The sequence below is a fragment of the Pseudomyrmex gracilis genome, unplaced genomic scaffold (assembly GCF_002006095.1).
Source record: "Pseudomyrmex gracilis isolate BER0280 unplaced genomic scaffold, ASM200609v1 scaffold_41, whole genome shotgun sequence".
In the NCBI taxonomy this organism is placed as follows: Eukaryota; Metazoa; Arthropoda; class Insecta; order Hymenoptera; family Formicidae; genus Pseudomyrmex; species Pseudomyrmex gracilis.
Window position 1 is genome coordinate 534,069 of NW_018020625.1, and position 17,032 is coordinate 551,100.

At 39.8% G+C, this 17,032-nt stretch overlaps 1 protein-coding gene across 4 annotated transcripts in view; it reads left to right on the plus strand.

Annotated features, from left to right (window-relative positions):
- Window positions 1-319: 319 nt before the first annotated feature.
- LOC109852956 (synapse-associated protein of 47 kDa) overlaps window positions 320-17,032 on the plus strand; it is a 69,069-nt gene continuing 52,356 nt past the window's right edge. For all 4 annotated transcript variants that reach the window (XM_020424604.1, XM_020424605.1, XM_020424606.1 and 1 more), the window contains exons 1-3: window positions 320-668; window positions 4,192-4,398; window positions 4,988-5,073. In XM_020424604.1, the coding sequence (XP_020280193.1) occupies window positions 529-668; window positions 4,192-4,398; window positions 4,988-5,073 (433 nt within the window). In that variant the 5' untranslated portion in view covers window positions 320-528. The remainder of the gene's footprint in view (window positions 669-4,191; window positions 4,399-4,987; window positions 5,074-17,032) is intronic.

The window sequence follows — 17,032 nt, forward strand, 5'->3', positions numbered from 1 at the left end:
ATAAAACATATGAGAGCAAATGACAAAGTGTGCTCTCGACTCGATTATCTAGATAGTTTAATTGTAAAATTTCAACCAATTGTTCCCTCTCTGTCTTTCTCTCTTTCTCGTACGTTCGGAAAATCGCCAGACATTGTTATCTCTTATCGTGCTTTTTCTCGCTGATACAATTTATACTCCCCAAAAGAGACTGGAGACGCGCGCCGCAATCGATGGCCTGATAATTCGCCGGTCGACCGCGCAAGGCCGGTCGTCGCCAGCGTCGATGCGCCATGCGAGTTGCGCGCGTGCACGCGCGACTTACGCAGTTCGTGGCTGCGCTATCGCGAGGACGGACGAGATAATTTCGTGTCCCGTCGTCACTCCGGTCCCGCGAGGGCTTCGGTGATACAGTTACGCTTGATTCTGACGAGTAACCCGAGCGAGATATATATCAATACGATCGTAAGAGGAGGAGTGAGACAGAAAGAGAACGAGCGACAGGAAGAGGAGCCGACGTCAATCGTACTTGCCGACGCACGTCTCACAATGTTCTCCGGCCTGACGAATCAGGTGTCCAACTGGATGGGCAAGAAGCCCGAAAACGGGAGCGAGACGACACCTGAGCACAAGCCCGCCTCTCCGGATGCCGAGAGCGGCGCGGAATCCGAGAAAAAGAACAACACCAGGTACGTTATCTCGCTTTAACGTAAAACATAACCTTAACAACAGTCTTATCGAACGTCACTAGTGTTCGGTAGCCAAAGCTAACTCTCGTTTGCCGAGGAGGTTCGTTGACCCGCGTATGTGCGTCAACGTGTGTTTTTTTCTCTATGTCATTCACAAACGCTTTGCGTGCTGTCATTTTTTTTTTTTTTTTATTGCCGTGAAACTATGCGTATCGTGAAGTGCGTCGCGAGTGTCAGCCGTGACTCTCGCCGCGAAATCGATTCCTCTCGCGTAGCGCTGTCACTTCGCTCGGAGTGGGCAAATTCATCATCAAAGTTTCGTTCTTGTTAGAACGAAATGTCAAAGCTGATTCCGGATTTTCGTTTCGCGCGGAGAGTCCAGTGCTGCTGTATCAGATAAATCGAGCATTATACGTAGGCGTATTTTCGCGTGCGTTTATGCAAAGATTTAATTGTAGCAAGAATGTAACGATCTTTTTTATCTGACCGTATAATAATAATGTCGACGTGCAAAACTGCGCGTAACTTGCGGGCGTCGTCGTCGCGGCACTCGTTTGTCGTGTGTTCCGCGATTTTTTCTCACGACACACACACACACATCGCCACACATTCGCGGATCGCGTAATTATGATAATGGTTTTTCCTTCGTTTTCTTGATTGTACGTCGCGACAGTATTTAAAAGTAGCGGCGGCACTACCACCTCGCCGAATGCATTTTCGAGATTAGATCAATAACGCCCGACTTACGTAAAGTAGCGCGACGCTACGATATCCCGATGAGGTTTTGTTCTCTTTTCTCAGTTATTCTTTTTCTAGAATAATTTTCCATAATTTTCCTAGAATTTTTTTCCTGTTTATCTTTCTCACTTTAGTCTGTGTAGATATACATAGTTGATTCAAGGTTGTTATAATTTTACAACAAAACACATTAACGCATATTGGAGAAGAAATAATATCTGTACAATCTTTTTTTTTTTTTTATTCGTTTATACTCGCACAAAATATTTCGTTACTCGAAACTTACCCTGACGTGAGATTGCAAAATCGAAATCGAATGATGTTCGTCAGAATCATTTAATAATTTTAAATAATTCTATTAGAGTTGGGAGAAAGACAAAAAGGTACGTGCGTTGTGAGCAGTAATTTTCTGAAATGATTTAAATTTACGTGTTTTTTTTTTTTTTTTTTTTTATGTAAAGAAAAATGTTACATTTTACACACGGACGTTACTGTGTTACGCAGTTAACGAGATCGGCAAATAGAACAGAATTATTCAGGAAGTTCGAGCTCTCTATAACAAACTCTTCATGCCTTTGACTTCGCTGATTAGTCGTATTATCTCGCGCAACTCATTTGATTGACCAATTCGTCATTCAGATATACATCGTTTGCGACGCACGTAGTAATACATCGACACAAACTATATTACGTACATAGTTTTGTTGTATAACATACGAATTGTACTGATATTAAACGTATTATTCAATTTTGATACAGCAAATGTGGCTCATAAATGTTTGATACCATCGTCTCTTCCGACAATCGGTTTCATACGATTTATGCACTTTGTTGTTTCAGCTCCGAACACACAAACTTTAAAATTTCATATTATTGTATATGTATATATTATTGCACATATATATATACTGATATAGTTTATCATCGATATATTTGATTTGAAAACTCAATCAGCTGTAATTTGTGTGTTTGTTTTAAATTGATTTCAAATTCACAGCTGGAACACATATATGTATATATACTCTATAAAATTGCTCTATAATAAAACACGTACTATCTTTTGTCGCTTGGAATGTTACAATGTTCGTCACGTTATTTTTTGTTTGACGTTTTATTTATGATTCAACAGAAATGCGGCAAATTGACTTTTTTATTGCAAAAAATTGCTTTATACAGTTTCACCTTTTATTGTTGCATACTTTTTTCTTCACACACACACACACACGCGCGCGCGCATTGTATCTTTGTTATTAACTTACAAATGTTATAAAATCTTCTTTTTTTCTCTCTTCGTTATTCTCGTATTTATTTTGCACAAATTTAATCTGTTTATTGTACAACGCGCAATTCTATAACAACCAGCACGTGTGCTGACCGTAATACTCTATACTATATAATACTCGTAATAACGTTCGTATACTCTATTTCCGCGATTTTGACAACACAATGTCGTGACCTACGTGTGTCAAGGACTACTCTGCGTTTTTGCTCTCTGTGTTCTCGTTGCGAAATAGTGCGCGCGCGCACGCTGACAGTGCGCGTCAAATATCGGTATACACACCCACGCAACCCTCGGTGCGAAATCAATCCTCTCCCCGTTTTCGCTCCAACGTTCGATCGTCCACTTGGCGAATATACGGTCACGCGAAATTCACGAAATGGAAACCGCGGTACGCGCGCGTTTCATCCGCAATATCGCCTCTCGTTCACACGCGATAAATCACTATCGCGTTCTCTCAGTGAAGATTCAACTTGGAATTATGTGCCGATGAGAATTCGAGTATTTAAATTGTTATTATATTTTCTCAGTGCACATATAGGCGATAGTTGGGAAAAATTAACATTAGAGATTTTGATACCATCGAATTAAATTTTGATTTTTATTTTTGCAATTATCTGTTTGTTCTTTAAGTGATGTTTAAAGTTTCATTATCGCGCGTATAAATATTTTCGAAAAATATATTTACAGCATAGATTACGCAAAGCGAAACGTTTATCGTTCTGTTGTATGAACGAGTTGAGAGACCGGACGTAAATCTTCGTTCTCGCAATGCATTCCGCAAGTCTCTCGACAACCTTTATCAATTCCGCCGAAATTCATAACTCGAGCGTAATTTTAGTACTAGCGGGAGAATTTTGTCTCGTATCTCTCGCGCGTGTCCTTTGACTGGTAATTAGTCGCTTTGCCGTGTGATAGTACAATCCCGCACATAAATTACAACTTCTCTCCAGCGGGACATAAAATTTTGGCCGAGGTATAAGAAAGTTTCTGAAACGAGGCGAACTTTTACACGCGAATTTAAAAGAAGTGATTACACCGATCGCCTTTCCTGCCAAGCGTTTTTCTCATATAACTCGATTTTCTCGAGCCAATGTAGTTAATTGATTGTCGTTGTTTTGTTGTGTTGATTCGTGTATTGTTTGCGCGACATTTACGTCAAGTTTTCATTGTTTAGATTTTGTAATATCCATGTCGCAATTGACCAATCGCGTGTTTTCACTGTTGGTTACATAGTGAGCGCTGTTATTAGTCTTTCTATAACGTCTAATTAATTAATGTTGCCATTTGCTCTCGAACAACGTCAGTAATAATACAATATCCAGCATGTTCTATATCTCTACGTTTTTTTTTGTTTTTCCCGCAAACTCTTTCAACTTTTCAAACATATTCGAGAGAGAGATCGCACATTGTTAAAGATCTCTTTGATTATTTTCCAATTCAAATTTAAACTTTTGTACGTACGCATTTACATTACGCGGTTTCTCTCTCTCTCTTACGTTGCAGTCCGAAAGGCAACAAACTGGAAATGTTCGCCGGAGTAAAAAATCAAATGTCTGGCTGGTTGAGCAGCGGTATACCCGGACTGAGCCGCGGCGCTGGGGCGGGTGAGGGTGAGGCCCAACCGCCAACAGCCGAGTCGGAAGAGACCCAATTACCTCAAGAGAGTCAGGCTCCTGCCGGCGAGCAAGTGAAGGACGACGACGCGAGCAGGTGAGTGTGAGACCGTGATGACATAATCGTATTCATATTTCATTGGATCGTTGCATATGATATGCGGCTTTAGTTTTCGCGATTATTACGTCGATTCCCAAGAAAATGGAATAAAGAGAAAATAAAACGTAGTAATATACACACGTTCTTTTTTTTCCACAAGAACGAGAAGCTGTTTGTGTTTGTTGTGTTATTTTTAATCAAATGCGAAGGTTGAAAATATACGGAAGAGTAAAAAGGTTACGCGTTGGAAACGTGTGTTATTTGTGTCACGTTAAATTAAACTTCGATGTATCCACTTTTTTCTCTCGTGTCGACGTATTTTTAATTTTTTGCCAACTTGCTGTAAAAAACGATCGTTAAGCGATACAGCCGAAAAACGTGTACTTTTGTGAAAGAATCATCGTCGGGGCTCGATCGGCGCTGTAACGCGCTTGTCGGAAGATTTTTACTTTGTAAAAGCGTTCCATAAAACTGGAACTTTCGAAATCCAATATTTCACATGCAACGATCCAATGCTATTACGCGGGCAAAGCGACGTTCAATTTTGTTAAACGGTGGTGTGTACGGGAGAAAAATATTTTTGCAGCGCGACCGGTGGAGCGGACAGCGGTCCCGCGAGTTTAGAGGGGACTCCGACCGATGACAAGAACGGACAGCAGGCTTTCGGTGCCGGTAAGTCCGCTGTTATTAATATCCGTGTAAATATATCGCGCGCGCGAAAATCGATGTCCTCTGGTACACATACATATATATGAAATCGGCGACGCCAAGGAATCACTCGGATCACCCTTGTTGCTCCGCTGAGTGGTAATAAAGCGTCTTTTTATATTTTTCATCGTTGAAACACCCCGAAGCGAATCCCAGACGTTTATCGTCTCAAACGCGCGTCACTTTAAACGCGCCAGCGTGTGTTATCCTCGCAGCGTTGCGTAAAATAGCGTCGCGCGTTAAGGCTGTCTTCGGATAGATAAAATTGAAAGAACAGCGCTCGTCGAACAACCTTTACCGTACGTGTTTCGTAAATATTGACTCCGCTCTTCCGTTTTCGCGTAACATCGCGCACGCTCGGATCGGGACGGCTTTTTAACAAAAAAAACATCTCTGTGTTCGCGCAGAGATTATATATATATATATATCTCTTAATATATATATACATATTACAGCACATACAATTTCGACCGTTCAGTAGTACACGTACTGCTCCTTCCCTGCGTCGGAAGAAAAATTAATCGCTGTTTTATTTCCCGTCTGGCTTTGGAAAAAAAATTCACGGTGCAAAAGTTTTAATTGAATCCGCTCCGTTTGTAAATACACGGAGGGTGCCGAAAAGCTTCTGCAAAAGTAGCTTGTATCAACAATAATATCTATCGCGCGCAGAATTTCTTTGACAAAAAAAATCAAGTGAAATCCATTTTCGCGTCAGCAGCAATGTGCTCTCGTAAGCAGATGAATTTAATTGCGAGGACGCGATAGAGGATTCGATCATCCGGTATATCGATAGAACGTGTACACACATATCGTGTCAACATTTCGCTGCGCCCACTCGTGCTTGACCGTTTGGTTCCCCCGCACAATAGAGATTTGGTTTCTCGGAGCGAGTGTGAGCGAATGCGCATATTCATTAGCAAAATGGTTAACGACATTTCACGCTTTGCAAGTAGGAAATTTAGCATGCACTCGTCTGTATAACACGATTAAACAAGAGAGGTTGCGTCGACTTTCGGTTGCACGCGCGTTATCATATTTGACGTTAATTTGTCTGCGCTTTTAAATATAAATGTTTCTTTTTTTTAATCGCGTTTACTTTGATCAAAGATATCAGATTTCTCTTTGTTTTCATCACAAGACGTGTTTATTCAAGTAATGTCAGATTAATACAGAAACAATTTTAACGTGTAACGCGTTCTGAGTGTGTTTCGGGTATTCCATTGTTATTCGAAGCAGCTCGAGTATCCGAGCCGACAAATAATGATTTCTTTTGAAGTAGGTCGTGCTTTGTTATACTTCGTGGTTCGCGTAGAAAGAGAATTATACGCGCGCGCGGCTCGCACCTTTAAAATTCGTTCTCTCTCGCTCGCGTTGAATTTATTTACGAATTGTTTCTTTCCTCCAATGAGAGCAAAAGAGAGAGAGAGAGAATACGTCATTAAGTTGCTACGGATTCCCTTTCGTTGCTTGTATCTTCCCGTGTTCGCCATTATTCTTCTCGCGATACGAGTCAACTTGGGTCCGCGTAACGATGTATTTCATTTCGTAAGAACACGTAAAATCTTTTTAACGGCGCGTAGCGCGGAATAGAGAAAGTGCATAGATTGCACGTATATCAGACGCGAGGAAAAGAGTCGCGCGTAATAAGTTTGCGGCGCAACGAGAACGAAATGTTCTGAAACCTCGCAACACGTCGCGCAACATGCTGAAGCCAGGCTGGCTTTTTGCCTTCGCAAATGAAATGTTCCTATATGTTTGTACGTTGACACACACATACTTCCACGCAGACTTCGTGATGCACGTTCCGCGAGTTTCTAGAGCGTGAAACTCTAAAATTTGAGAGAGAAAGAGAGAAAGAGAAAACCGACGACACTGAAAGTAAGGTATTTTAAACAAACATATTTTATCATAAAAAGAAACAAATCTGGAAATTATTCGTTCACATAACACTAATATACGCGTGTTTATTCGTCTAAATTGAGCGAGCCATTCTGCTCGCAGCAGAGTTTCAATTTTTGATATAACACAAACAAAAGTAATAATAACATTGTATAATTTCAATTTAGAAAAATGAAACGAGCTTTGACGATAATAATAACATATATAATACGATTTTAATAGCAACAATTGCGGGAAAATATTGTCATGACGTGCGTTGATATTTCCGCGCGAGCGACCAAATGGTGAATTAAAATTCCTTTAATTTAATTCGCGTTTGTGCCAACTACAAACGCACACGTATTATTGCTGGTTAATTTCCCTGAGTCGACATTGGTACCTTTGATTGCGCTCTCTCTCCGGTTAAGTCGTCCTACGCGTTTACAGAAAATTCGATTCCCGCCGCGAGGGCGTTATCTGCGCGCGCGTGATACAGATAGAGATAACCGCGCGACGTATATCCTTTCGCCCATTTTCCCGGAAATTGCCATTGTATCATTCATGCACCTTCTTATCGCGATATACTTTTTAGCTCGTGGAGAGTCCTGCAACGTATTTTCCGCCAGTGAAGAGATACGATAACCAGAAAATTATGTGCTATTATTATATGTGCTCTCTTTGCGCGATTTCTTTTGAGGGGAAAATGTTCCTTCTCTATTTTCTTTTCCGTCCGAGAAACCGGAGAAATCGCTACGGTCGATGTATATATGCATCAGACGTTTTCGTGAGTAACGGAGCGCTTTTCTTAAAGATTACACGTGTAAATAATAAGAACGTCGAAATACAACTTCTTTAGCGCGTCGTCTCATCATTCTCTCCCTCGCTTTTATCTCTCGTTGTGGAAAACACACGCTCGTTGGGGAATAAAACGCGCGTACAGCGCGTTTATTTACTTGAAATATTCCTCATTCTCGTTTCATCTTCGCGAAGCGAAGATATATACGGGAGATACATGTACACGTTATTTCGATCTCGCTGAGAGTTATCCTCACATTTCGCAAATATTGACTACCGCGCGGTCCCCGTGCGCGAGTTTCTGTTGCCGCACAATTTTTATATCTTTTTTGCACAATATCGATAAGTGTTGTTTTCAATCTTTACGGAATGAACGTGTTTTCTGAACGATTTCTACTGGTTTTCGAATTTCTACAACTTTTTTTTTTCACATGGTGACAGAGAATAGAGTAATAAAAAAATATGACACACTCAAAACCGTTGCGCTAATATATATTGACAGCTCGTATTCTGTCAAGATCTCTGATCCGTGATAACGAAATATTTCTTCTTGCGCGCGTCACTCGTTTGCGTTCACGAGTGGAATTCGCTGGAAAAGTTCATGTTCGTTCAACTTGGTGTTCAACTCGCGCGCTTCGCATACAACGCGACGAAGCGTTTACAATGGTATTATTGGAAATCGCGCTCTCTTCCATCAGTGGTAGTAGTAGTACTTTGTCGACGCGGTCTTACGAACAAAAGAGCAAGTCGCAAAGGCGAATAGTCAAGTGGCAACGCGCGCGCGCGCGCGTTCAAAAGAAATTTTTCTCTCGAATAGTTTTCCTTTCTTTATTCCACCGTAAAAAACCACACAGTGGTCTTCTTTCTTCGTGGTCGGAAGCTCTCAGATAAGTAGCTCGGTAGTTTTCGAGTGCTTTGAAAACGCACACGAAGATCGGTCGAAACGGAATATTTGATGAATCTTTAAAGCCGTACAGATCACTTTTCTGTAGTTCGCGAGATGTATGTTTTTACATACATGTAAATACGCACGCGCGCACGCGCACACGTGTATGAAAATACAAACGTAAAAAATTTACCGTTTGAGCTTTTAATGATATCAAACACTTCCGCTTTTTATTCTTCGAAGCAAACGAGTTGATCGCTACCGGATTTCGTGATGCGCGTTGTTTCGCGCAAACACAAAGCGGCATTGTGTTGCGCGGTCCACATCGATCGAATCGACGCATCGGTCCATAAAATCTGCACCTCGGTGCAGAATTCCGGTGTGCACGAGCGCACGAGCGAGCGTGGTGCAATTGATTGTGAAATCTCCATACACGATATTTGCGCGTAAACAATAAAATATTCACGTAACAGTATTAAATATTTGCTGCAGGTTTAGGAAATAACCGCTGCTCGCCAAATATCATGGAAATATTCATTTTTGATACTATATAGTATATAGAAAAAAAAAAGAATTCCCAAATTAATATTATATTTATATTAACGCTCCCTTTTCTTTTTGTTACTTAATTTGTTCTCGATTTTCAACAAAGAATTTGACTCAATGGCGTGTTCAAATTTCAATCGCTCGGTTAGTTTTTTTTTTTTTTTTTTCGATTTAATGACCTAACGCACTGATACTTGATTACGAAACAAAAGCGTGTTCGTTCGTACGGACAATCATCGCGAGAGCTTCTCGCTGTGTGAATGAGCAATCACCGCACAAAAGTGCAATTTTCATGTCTCCGCTTAGAAAGCATATACAAATACAAATGGAGAAAATTCGTGTTTCCTAGTGCGCATGAATATGAATATCCGCTATCCTCGATCTTGCCTCCCGGTCTTTTTCTTTCTCGACTTTTTCCGGCTCTTAGCACGACATTTTTCTTCGTATACGTACGCTATTCCAATGTGAGAATCGAGACGAATATTACTAAGGTGGAGAATGACGAGGCTCGAATTGTGTGAGTGGGGTAAGGAAAGAAACAGGGCTCGATGGATTTGTCCTTGGCCCGGAATTACATACACACACACGTACACGAATACTTAATCAAATAGTATCGGTGTTAGATGAACTCTATCGAGGAGAGAAATCTATCTATATGCGCGCATGTGAGTTAGATTAAATAGCTATTAAAAGTAAGATATATACGTCGATCGGATGGATTTTTATTACACTACGCTCCCTCCCGCCTTTTTCCAATCTACGTTATCAGCTCTCGACACGCAAATGATTTCGATTTGCTTCCGTTTTGCATAATCGAAAGCCACCACATGTTTGTGTAAAAGCCCGTAGTGTGGTTTTCCCGAAGCGTTTAACGCGACGAGTTGTCACCTGTTCCGACACTCGCTAATTTCGCTGCGCTTGTTATCGGGCATAAATCTCAAAGGGAAATCGCGCGTCGCAAACGCGTCCTCCGGATCTTACGGTATATTAACCGTAATATGCAGATTAATTCAACCAGGGATTAAACAGAGAGGCACGGAGATCGCGAAGGGAAATAGGGAGAAAATGAGAGGTCGCTCCGTGAAGCGACAGTCTCCAGGGATTGTTTGTGCGAACGAGTGGAAGACAGCGACCGCGCGTTGCGCGTGTCCTTGGCCCGAGGCGGACCAGACACATAGATCCTGGGCACACTCGCCGGTCCTGGACGAACGCACCCCGTGCGGGAACGTCAAGGTCATAAAAAAAAATAATAATAATAATGTTTCGTTCACCGCGCATACGTGCTTTATTTCATCTCACAAATCCGTTGACTATGTATGAAAGTGAGAATGAATGGGGTACTGGGGAGAGGAATTCTGAAATGTTTTCTCACGATCTCCGAATCTCTGAGTCGCGTACAACCAGATCTCCAGTCGGCGAGTAGTTCGCGTTTTCTCGAGGGGTTGTACCCCATCTTCGCCGATCAATACAACTCATCCCTTCCGTTCCGGCCGACTCTTCCTTCCCTCGGAAAATCAGCGACTACGACACAACCGCAGCTCTCTTGGCTGGGCCCACCGCTTCTTTCCCGCGCTTCATTTCCTCCCTCGTTGATTTGTTTTTCGCTTGTCTGCGAAATTTCGAGATAACTCGGTCAAGCGGATTTCGATAGCAATGTTATTTATTTCTGTCTTAAGTTCGATTGAAACATGTGAGGTCGTAAATATAAGAAAAACCTAGTTTTTTTTTTAATGCAGTATTTAGTGAGTCTATATGCGCGCATATAGACTCTTCCACTCGATGTGTGATAGCATTTCAATGTATGAAATATTCGAAGCACATTTCAAGCACCTACGACCTTTTTTTGTTTCAATTTTGTTAGAAGTATTTCTGATTTTCTCTGTAAAATATCAAACGTAGTGATTTCTTCGAGGAGCCGGAGGCAAAACCTTTCCTTCTTCATTTCGTTTAGAATTTAAAGCACGAAGCAACACAGCAGTGTGCAAGTTCAACATGTTATCCCAACAAATCCTAACTGAAAAATAAAAATTGTGCACATGATGAAGTTTGTATCGAGTAAAGAGTACAAATTTGATTCCACAGAAGCTAATATTTGCGCGTGTAAAGTTTTAGCATTCCAATATTACATGGTCTAAAATTTATAATCTTATTAGAGCTTCCGTTTTAAGAGTTTCTTATAATTTATAATGTCGAGCACTTTTTTTTTATTAGCTATGGAACTCTTTTTTTATTAATCTTCTCAAAATTAATTTTATAAAAAAAATTTGATACAAATTTGCAAATAGAGTACCGACATCACACAGCTCGGGGCTCGACTTTACGACACACGCCAAATAATATTTAAATCAGATTAGAGATCCGTTTTGCATATATTACAGTTTTCATTAATTTAATTATTTATTTTCACATTTGTCTGTGTAAATTCCATCTTGGAATCAGGAAGGCAGATACTCGCGAGAAAAATCTTACGTAACCTTGAGAATTGAAGAAAAGCAAACGCGAGACACACATTTTACAACATTTCAATGTGCTACTACAAGCATTTTTCTTTTATTCCTCGATCGAGAGATATTTATTGTGCAATTGAAATAGCTTTCCTTCAGAATGCGACATTTGCATTCGTGTACTATTCAATAGCTATTGTTGCATTATGAAAAGCTTGTTTCGTGAGAATAATAATCTCTTAAATCTCTGTTTACCATTCGGTGTTGTCGAGGAATTTGTAAACAAAAAAAGGTTTACGTAAAAAAATATCAATAAAATATAAATATATACGCACACAACCTACTAAGACGCGCGCTATTAATTTTATCTGATAGCTATAAAGCTTGGTTAGCATTGCAAATGTCCATTTCGTTTAATGGCGCGAGAAGACGCTCGCACGTTTCTGTGGAGAAGCTTCCTTTCTGTTGCGAAAGAATTTCATGACTTTTTAACTAGGCCACGTTAGAGCTCGCATCGATCCTTCCCATAACTGGGCTCGCACTCTTAAACGAGATCCCAGGAAAGGCATTAAATAAACGGCCCCGAGAAAATTATACCGGGTCGCCTGCGATCGTTACCGTGCCAATCAAATTTACCGTGTAATTAAGCACCGCAACAACGAGGAGAATTATTATATCGTCGAGTACGAATCTGAAACAGCGTCTTTGATGTCTCCGATATCTAAGAATCCAGCTTCTAGATACTACCGATATTTATAATTAATTTCGCCGAAGTTCCCGCTCATCTATTAAGTATTTCCGCGCATTTTGGAAGTGCATTTAATATCGGCGGTCGTTGAATCTCTACTTTTTCTGTTTGCGCGGAACTTTAAGCGGCTTCAAAGTGTCTTCTTTGCATTTTGCTTAAGAGAAAATTACCGTGAGTTTAATGGTTCGTCGATTAGGGATGCTAATGAAAAGTTCGACGGCGTAAAGTACACAAGACGTGTTTAATTATATGCACTTAAATGATTACTTAATTCGCCAAGTTTTTGTCGCAAAAAATTGAGATTATCCCATTACAATTAAGTGTATATTTTGTATAAGACTTATTTTGTTTTATAAATCATTAGGTCGTTTTATTAAATCGACTTTCGGTTACACGCGCAGAGAGATCGTAGAAATGTTGTGTACGACGAGAAAAACTAATAATGGTCCTCAGATGTAATTAAGGATGATACATGGTTCTCACGGTAATTAACACAACACACATTTTAATGAGACTATTTTAATGAGATACATAATCGGCTGCACTTTAGGATTATTGAAGTTTCACAGCTCGCTTGATCTGCCGAGAGCAGTGGCGAGAATGGGTCGTCGACTCGGAAATCTGTGAACGAACTTCGTCCGCGGACTCTCTCGTTGGGGTTTCAAACAGGAGGAATATATATATATATATACTCCGTAGTAATTGAAATGCGAGAATCATTGCGACCTGGTTCCTTGACTCCCCCAAGCAGACGCCACTCAAAACTTTCGCGATCGCATTGTCGTGAAGCAACACTAAAATAGATATCCGATGCGTCTTTATTCATTCATCGCACTTCACTAATTTTTTCCACGCGATATCGCAGATCTTCCGCTTGATTTATCGAGGGGTTTCAAACGAGACTCTCGCGACCGACGACGACGACGACAAATCGAAGCGACCGCGGCGATAAGACGTGAGAGATGAGCTTTGCCACGCGCAATCGAGTCAAATGTATACGAAGTGTATTTTTAGCGCGATAGCGATCTTGTCGGTTTATTAAATCATTTTTAAGTGGAGGGAGAACGCGAAGATAGTCGCTCTTATCGTTTATTTGTTCGAACGATCGAGTTTAGTGATAGTTTCTTCGCGAGCGCAAAGAGATACAAATGTCAAGCGCGTTGTTTTATTAATTCAAAAAAGTAGTCGATAGTACTGAGACCGTTGTTTGTGCTTGATCAATCGCTTTTTCATATCTTTTATCTCAAATGAAGATAAATTCGAAATTCCGCTGGAAAACAATTTATTGCTCGTTATTATTTATTTGACACGTGAGTGCGCATTTTGTCAGGTTACGTTTAAGTACGTTGTTGTTATGGGAACATCGTTATCAGGTAATAAGAGATATCTACGTAACAGCTGGTAGCATCGCAAGTTTCGTTATATATATATATTGCGAAACTGTTGTTGTTAATGGATCGAAGGAGCATTATTTTGGTCACAGTTCGCTTCCTTTATGGCTATTCTCAGTCGCCACTATCCTTCCGATATGTTACACAATTATCGACGTCATCAGCTTGGAGCGTATAACCAGACAAGACCTTACGACGTGAGAATTGCAACAATGATAGATCACAAAGAAGATCTGTGTCGTTGCTAGCATGTGCGATCTTTTCGAAAAGTGTGCTTGAAAGTGATGTATAAGGAGAAATCTAATTATATATAAAGAAAAAAACAGACAAAGAGACAATCATAATCTTTCATCTGTTAACTAGAACTCTGTATCAATATGTTTTTCTGATGTAACAAACGATAAACGTCGACGTCGTTGAACACAAGTCGTGTTACAACGATAAAAAATTTGGCGCATAAACTTCACAAAACTGTCTTGAATAATATTTATGTAAAAAAACTCTTCGTTAGGTTTTTGTTTTTAGTCATTATTAACGTGTTAACTCTATCCTCTCTATTAATGTTTAACTTCGACGAGGTCATTTTATTATTTACGTTGCTTATCTATCACATTGTGCTATTATATGTGTATATATATGTATATATTTATTATATATGTATATATTTATTTATTTATTTATTGTATATATGTTGCTCATCCGTAGCTTAGTTTCACAGTGTTATTTGGCGTACAGCAAAATATTCTTAACTGTGGTTAACTGATTTACAGCTTTATGCTGAGAAAGTGAACACACACCTGAGACGCTTGTGTAGATTAATGTAAACAGATTCGACCGACATATTTCAGTGGCACAACGTAATAGATAAAGAACGTAAATAATGACATAATCCCAGTTACAATAAATAGAGAAGATAACTAGAGAGGATAAAAAACATTGAAAAAAAATATTGAAGAACTCTTACAAATAAATATTACTTAATAAATAAGTATGAAAAGAATTTTTTTAAGCATCAAAGTAAATACGAGCCAATATATGTATAAATTGTTCACATATATAAGTTTAGACTTATTGATATATATCAAACGTTTCAATGTATTGTTTGGATTTTTCTCAGTGATTAAAAGAAAAAATTAAATTAAAAACAATTTAATTAAACTAAAACTTAAAATGAGAGAAAACTCAATTAATTGAAAAGTTGATAGCAGTAAGCATCATATAGAAAGCGTAACTAGCGGTCATCTAATCAAAGAAATAATAAAACACTGATGACAATTTCACTAAACAAGATTACAAAGTATACTGAAAATATTAAATATTATCTAAGACGATTTTGTGTGTCATTTTGTCAAGTGTTATTGTAACAAGCCTGTTTTGTGTTCAATAACGTCGACGATTTTTGTCTTATCGTTCGTATTTACATCACAAGACGTACTAGTATCTTATCGAAGCGTTTCACATTTGCGCGAGTCAGTAAATGTTCATATGTCGGCATCTTCGTACGTCTTCTTTCTCCGTGACATCACGTTTAGTAACTCTGAGTCTCACTCGGGTGACAACATACATATATAGCGTGAAATTTCTCGTCACGCTCGTGTTCTGTCAAAGTTTGCTCAGCGGCCGTCGCCATTGAGCGAAACTTTTCGGAACTTTCGGCCGGGCGACGACGAGTTTTCTCTCGCTTCGGAAATTTGCCCTGTCTCGAAAGTGGAGGTAAAACAGGATAGACACGTTAACGCGAACAAGTATATCTCATATATTAATTTGTGTCACAATTATGCTCGCGTCAAACTCGATATTACCAAGATAATTCTCGAGAAATTTATTGAGTTTTTCTCCGAATTTTTCGTATATTTTCACGGACTACGTATATTTTCATTTTCGTATTCTATATATTTTCACGGACTTTTGTAAATGTACAAAACAGTACTGGTGTTGTTTTATTCTCTGTGTAGTGTTTCTCTCATATTTATTTATAAACACATCACGCATGTGAAGAAGCAACAAAGATATATGTATAGGAGCGGTTTATTTTATTCATGTCACTTGCGCATAATTTTCCTTCTGTCTCAACGTGGAATTGAAAGTCCATTACCTCGGCTTTATCCTCTTGGCGCGTTGCAATCTTCAATTCTACACCAAAATTGGCTATTTTTCGAATCGCTACGTGCAGCACGCGGTGTTGCACCCTCTGCAACAATTTAGGTCGGGGGTGAGAGACAAATTATCTTCTCGACGTGATGGAAAATACCCGCTATGATACTCGGCACTTGTTCAGCGGTTCTTGGATGCCTACGCAAGGGCGGAATGTGTGGTGTGTGCAACCCTTGTTTCAGTAGTCAGGATACCAATTACCCCGACGGGTTTCGCGTCTCGTCGTACATGTTGTAAGCCGTTATTAAACGTTGCGCGGCGCGTCGAAGCGCTATACCCAGCATGCACATGTGTACTGCATATATTTCACACCGATTCGTTCTCTTTAATGGCCTTGCAACGGCCAGAAGAGGAGGAGAGAGTTGAGACGAATGAATTGAAGTGCCTCAATCCGCTTGATTAAATCGCCTTCGATTTACGCAGGCTACTCGCTGCGTTTTCTCGTCTTTGTGCATGCTAAAAAGACTCTTCTTCGCATCGTAAATTTTTTGAGAGGCACAAAACGGAGTAATTTCGAGTATCCTTCGGATAAAGAACATCGATGTGTTTTTATATATTTAGGTTTATTTTCGCATTACATAGCGCTGCATAATATTGCGTAATTGTCGTGTAAAAAAAAAATACGTGCTGCTGTTCACTTCAAAAAAGTGCACGAACTGTAATCAGATAGTATTCTACAGTTTCATTTCCGTATAACGGGTTATATAAAGCAACTGACGCCCTCGTTTACGAGCTTCTGAGAGTTTTCTCGTCAGACGGCTTTAAACCCCTTTATTACTTTTGTTCGTCCGTGTCCGCTTAATCGCGAGAGAATCTTACGCTTTTGTATCTTATCGATGCTTCGTAAATTCGCTGATGCATTGCGAAAGAAAAAAGAGAGAAAGGGAGCATTACGTCAACTTGATCAAGAATTTAAACTCAATGTTCAAATCATAAAAATTAAATTAACGTCGGGATCTAGGTAGTTGATATGTAATTATCTCGAAAATAAAATCTCCCGACGGATGAAACGAAAACGCCGCGCAGAAAACACGTCCTTCTCTCTTCGTTTCAACGTTTCAAGAGGAACCAATTACACTTT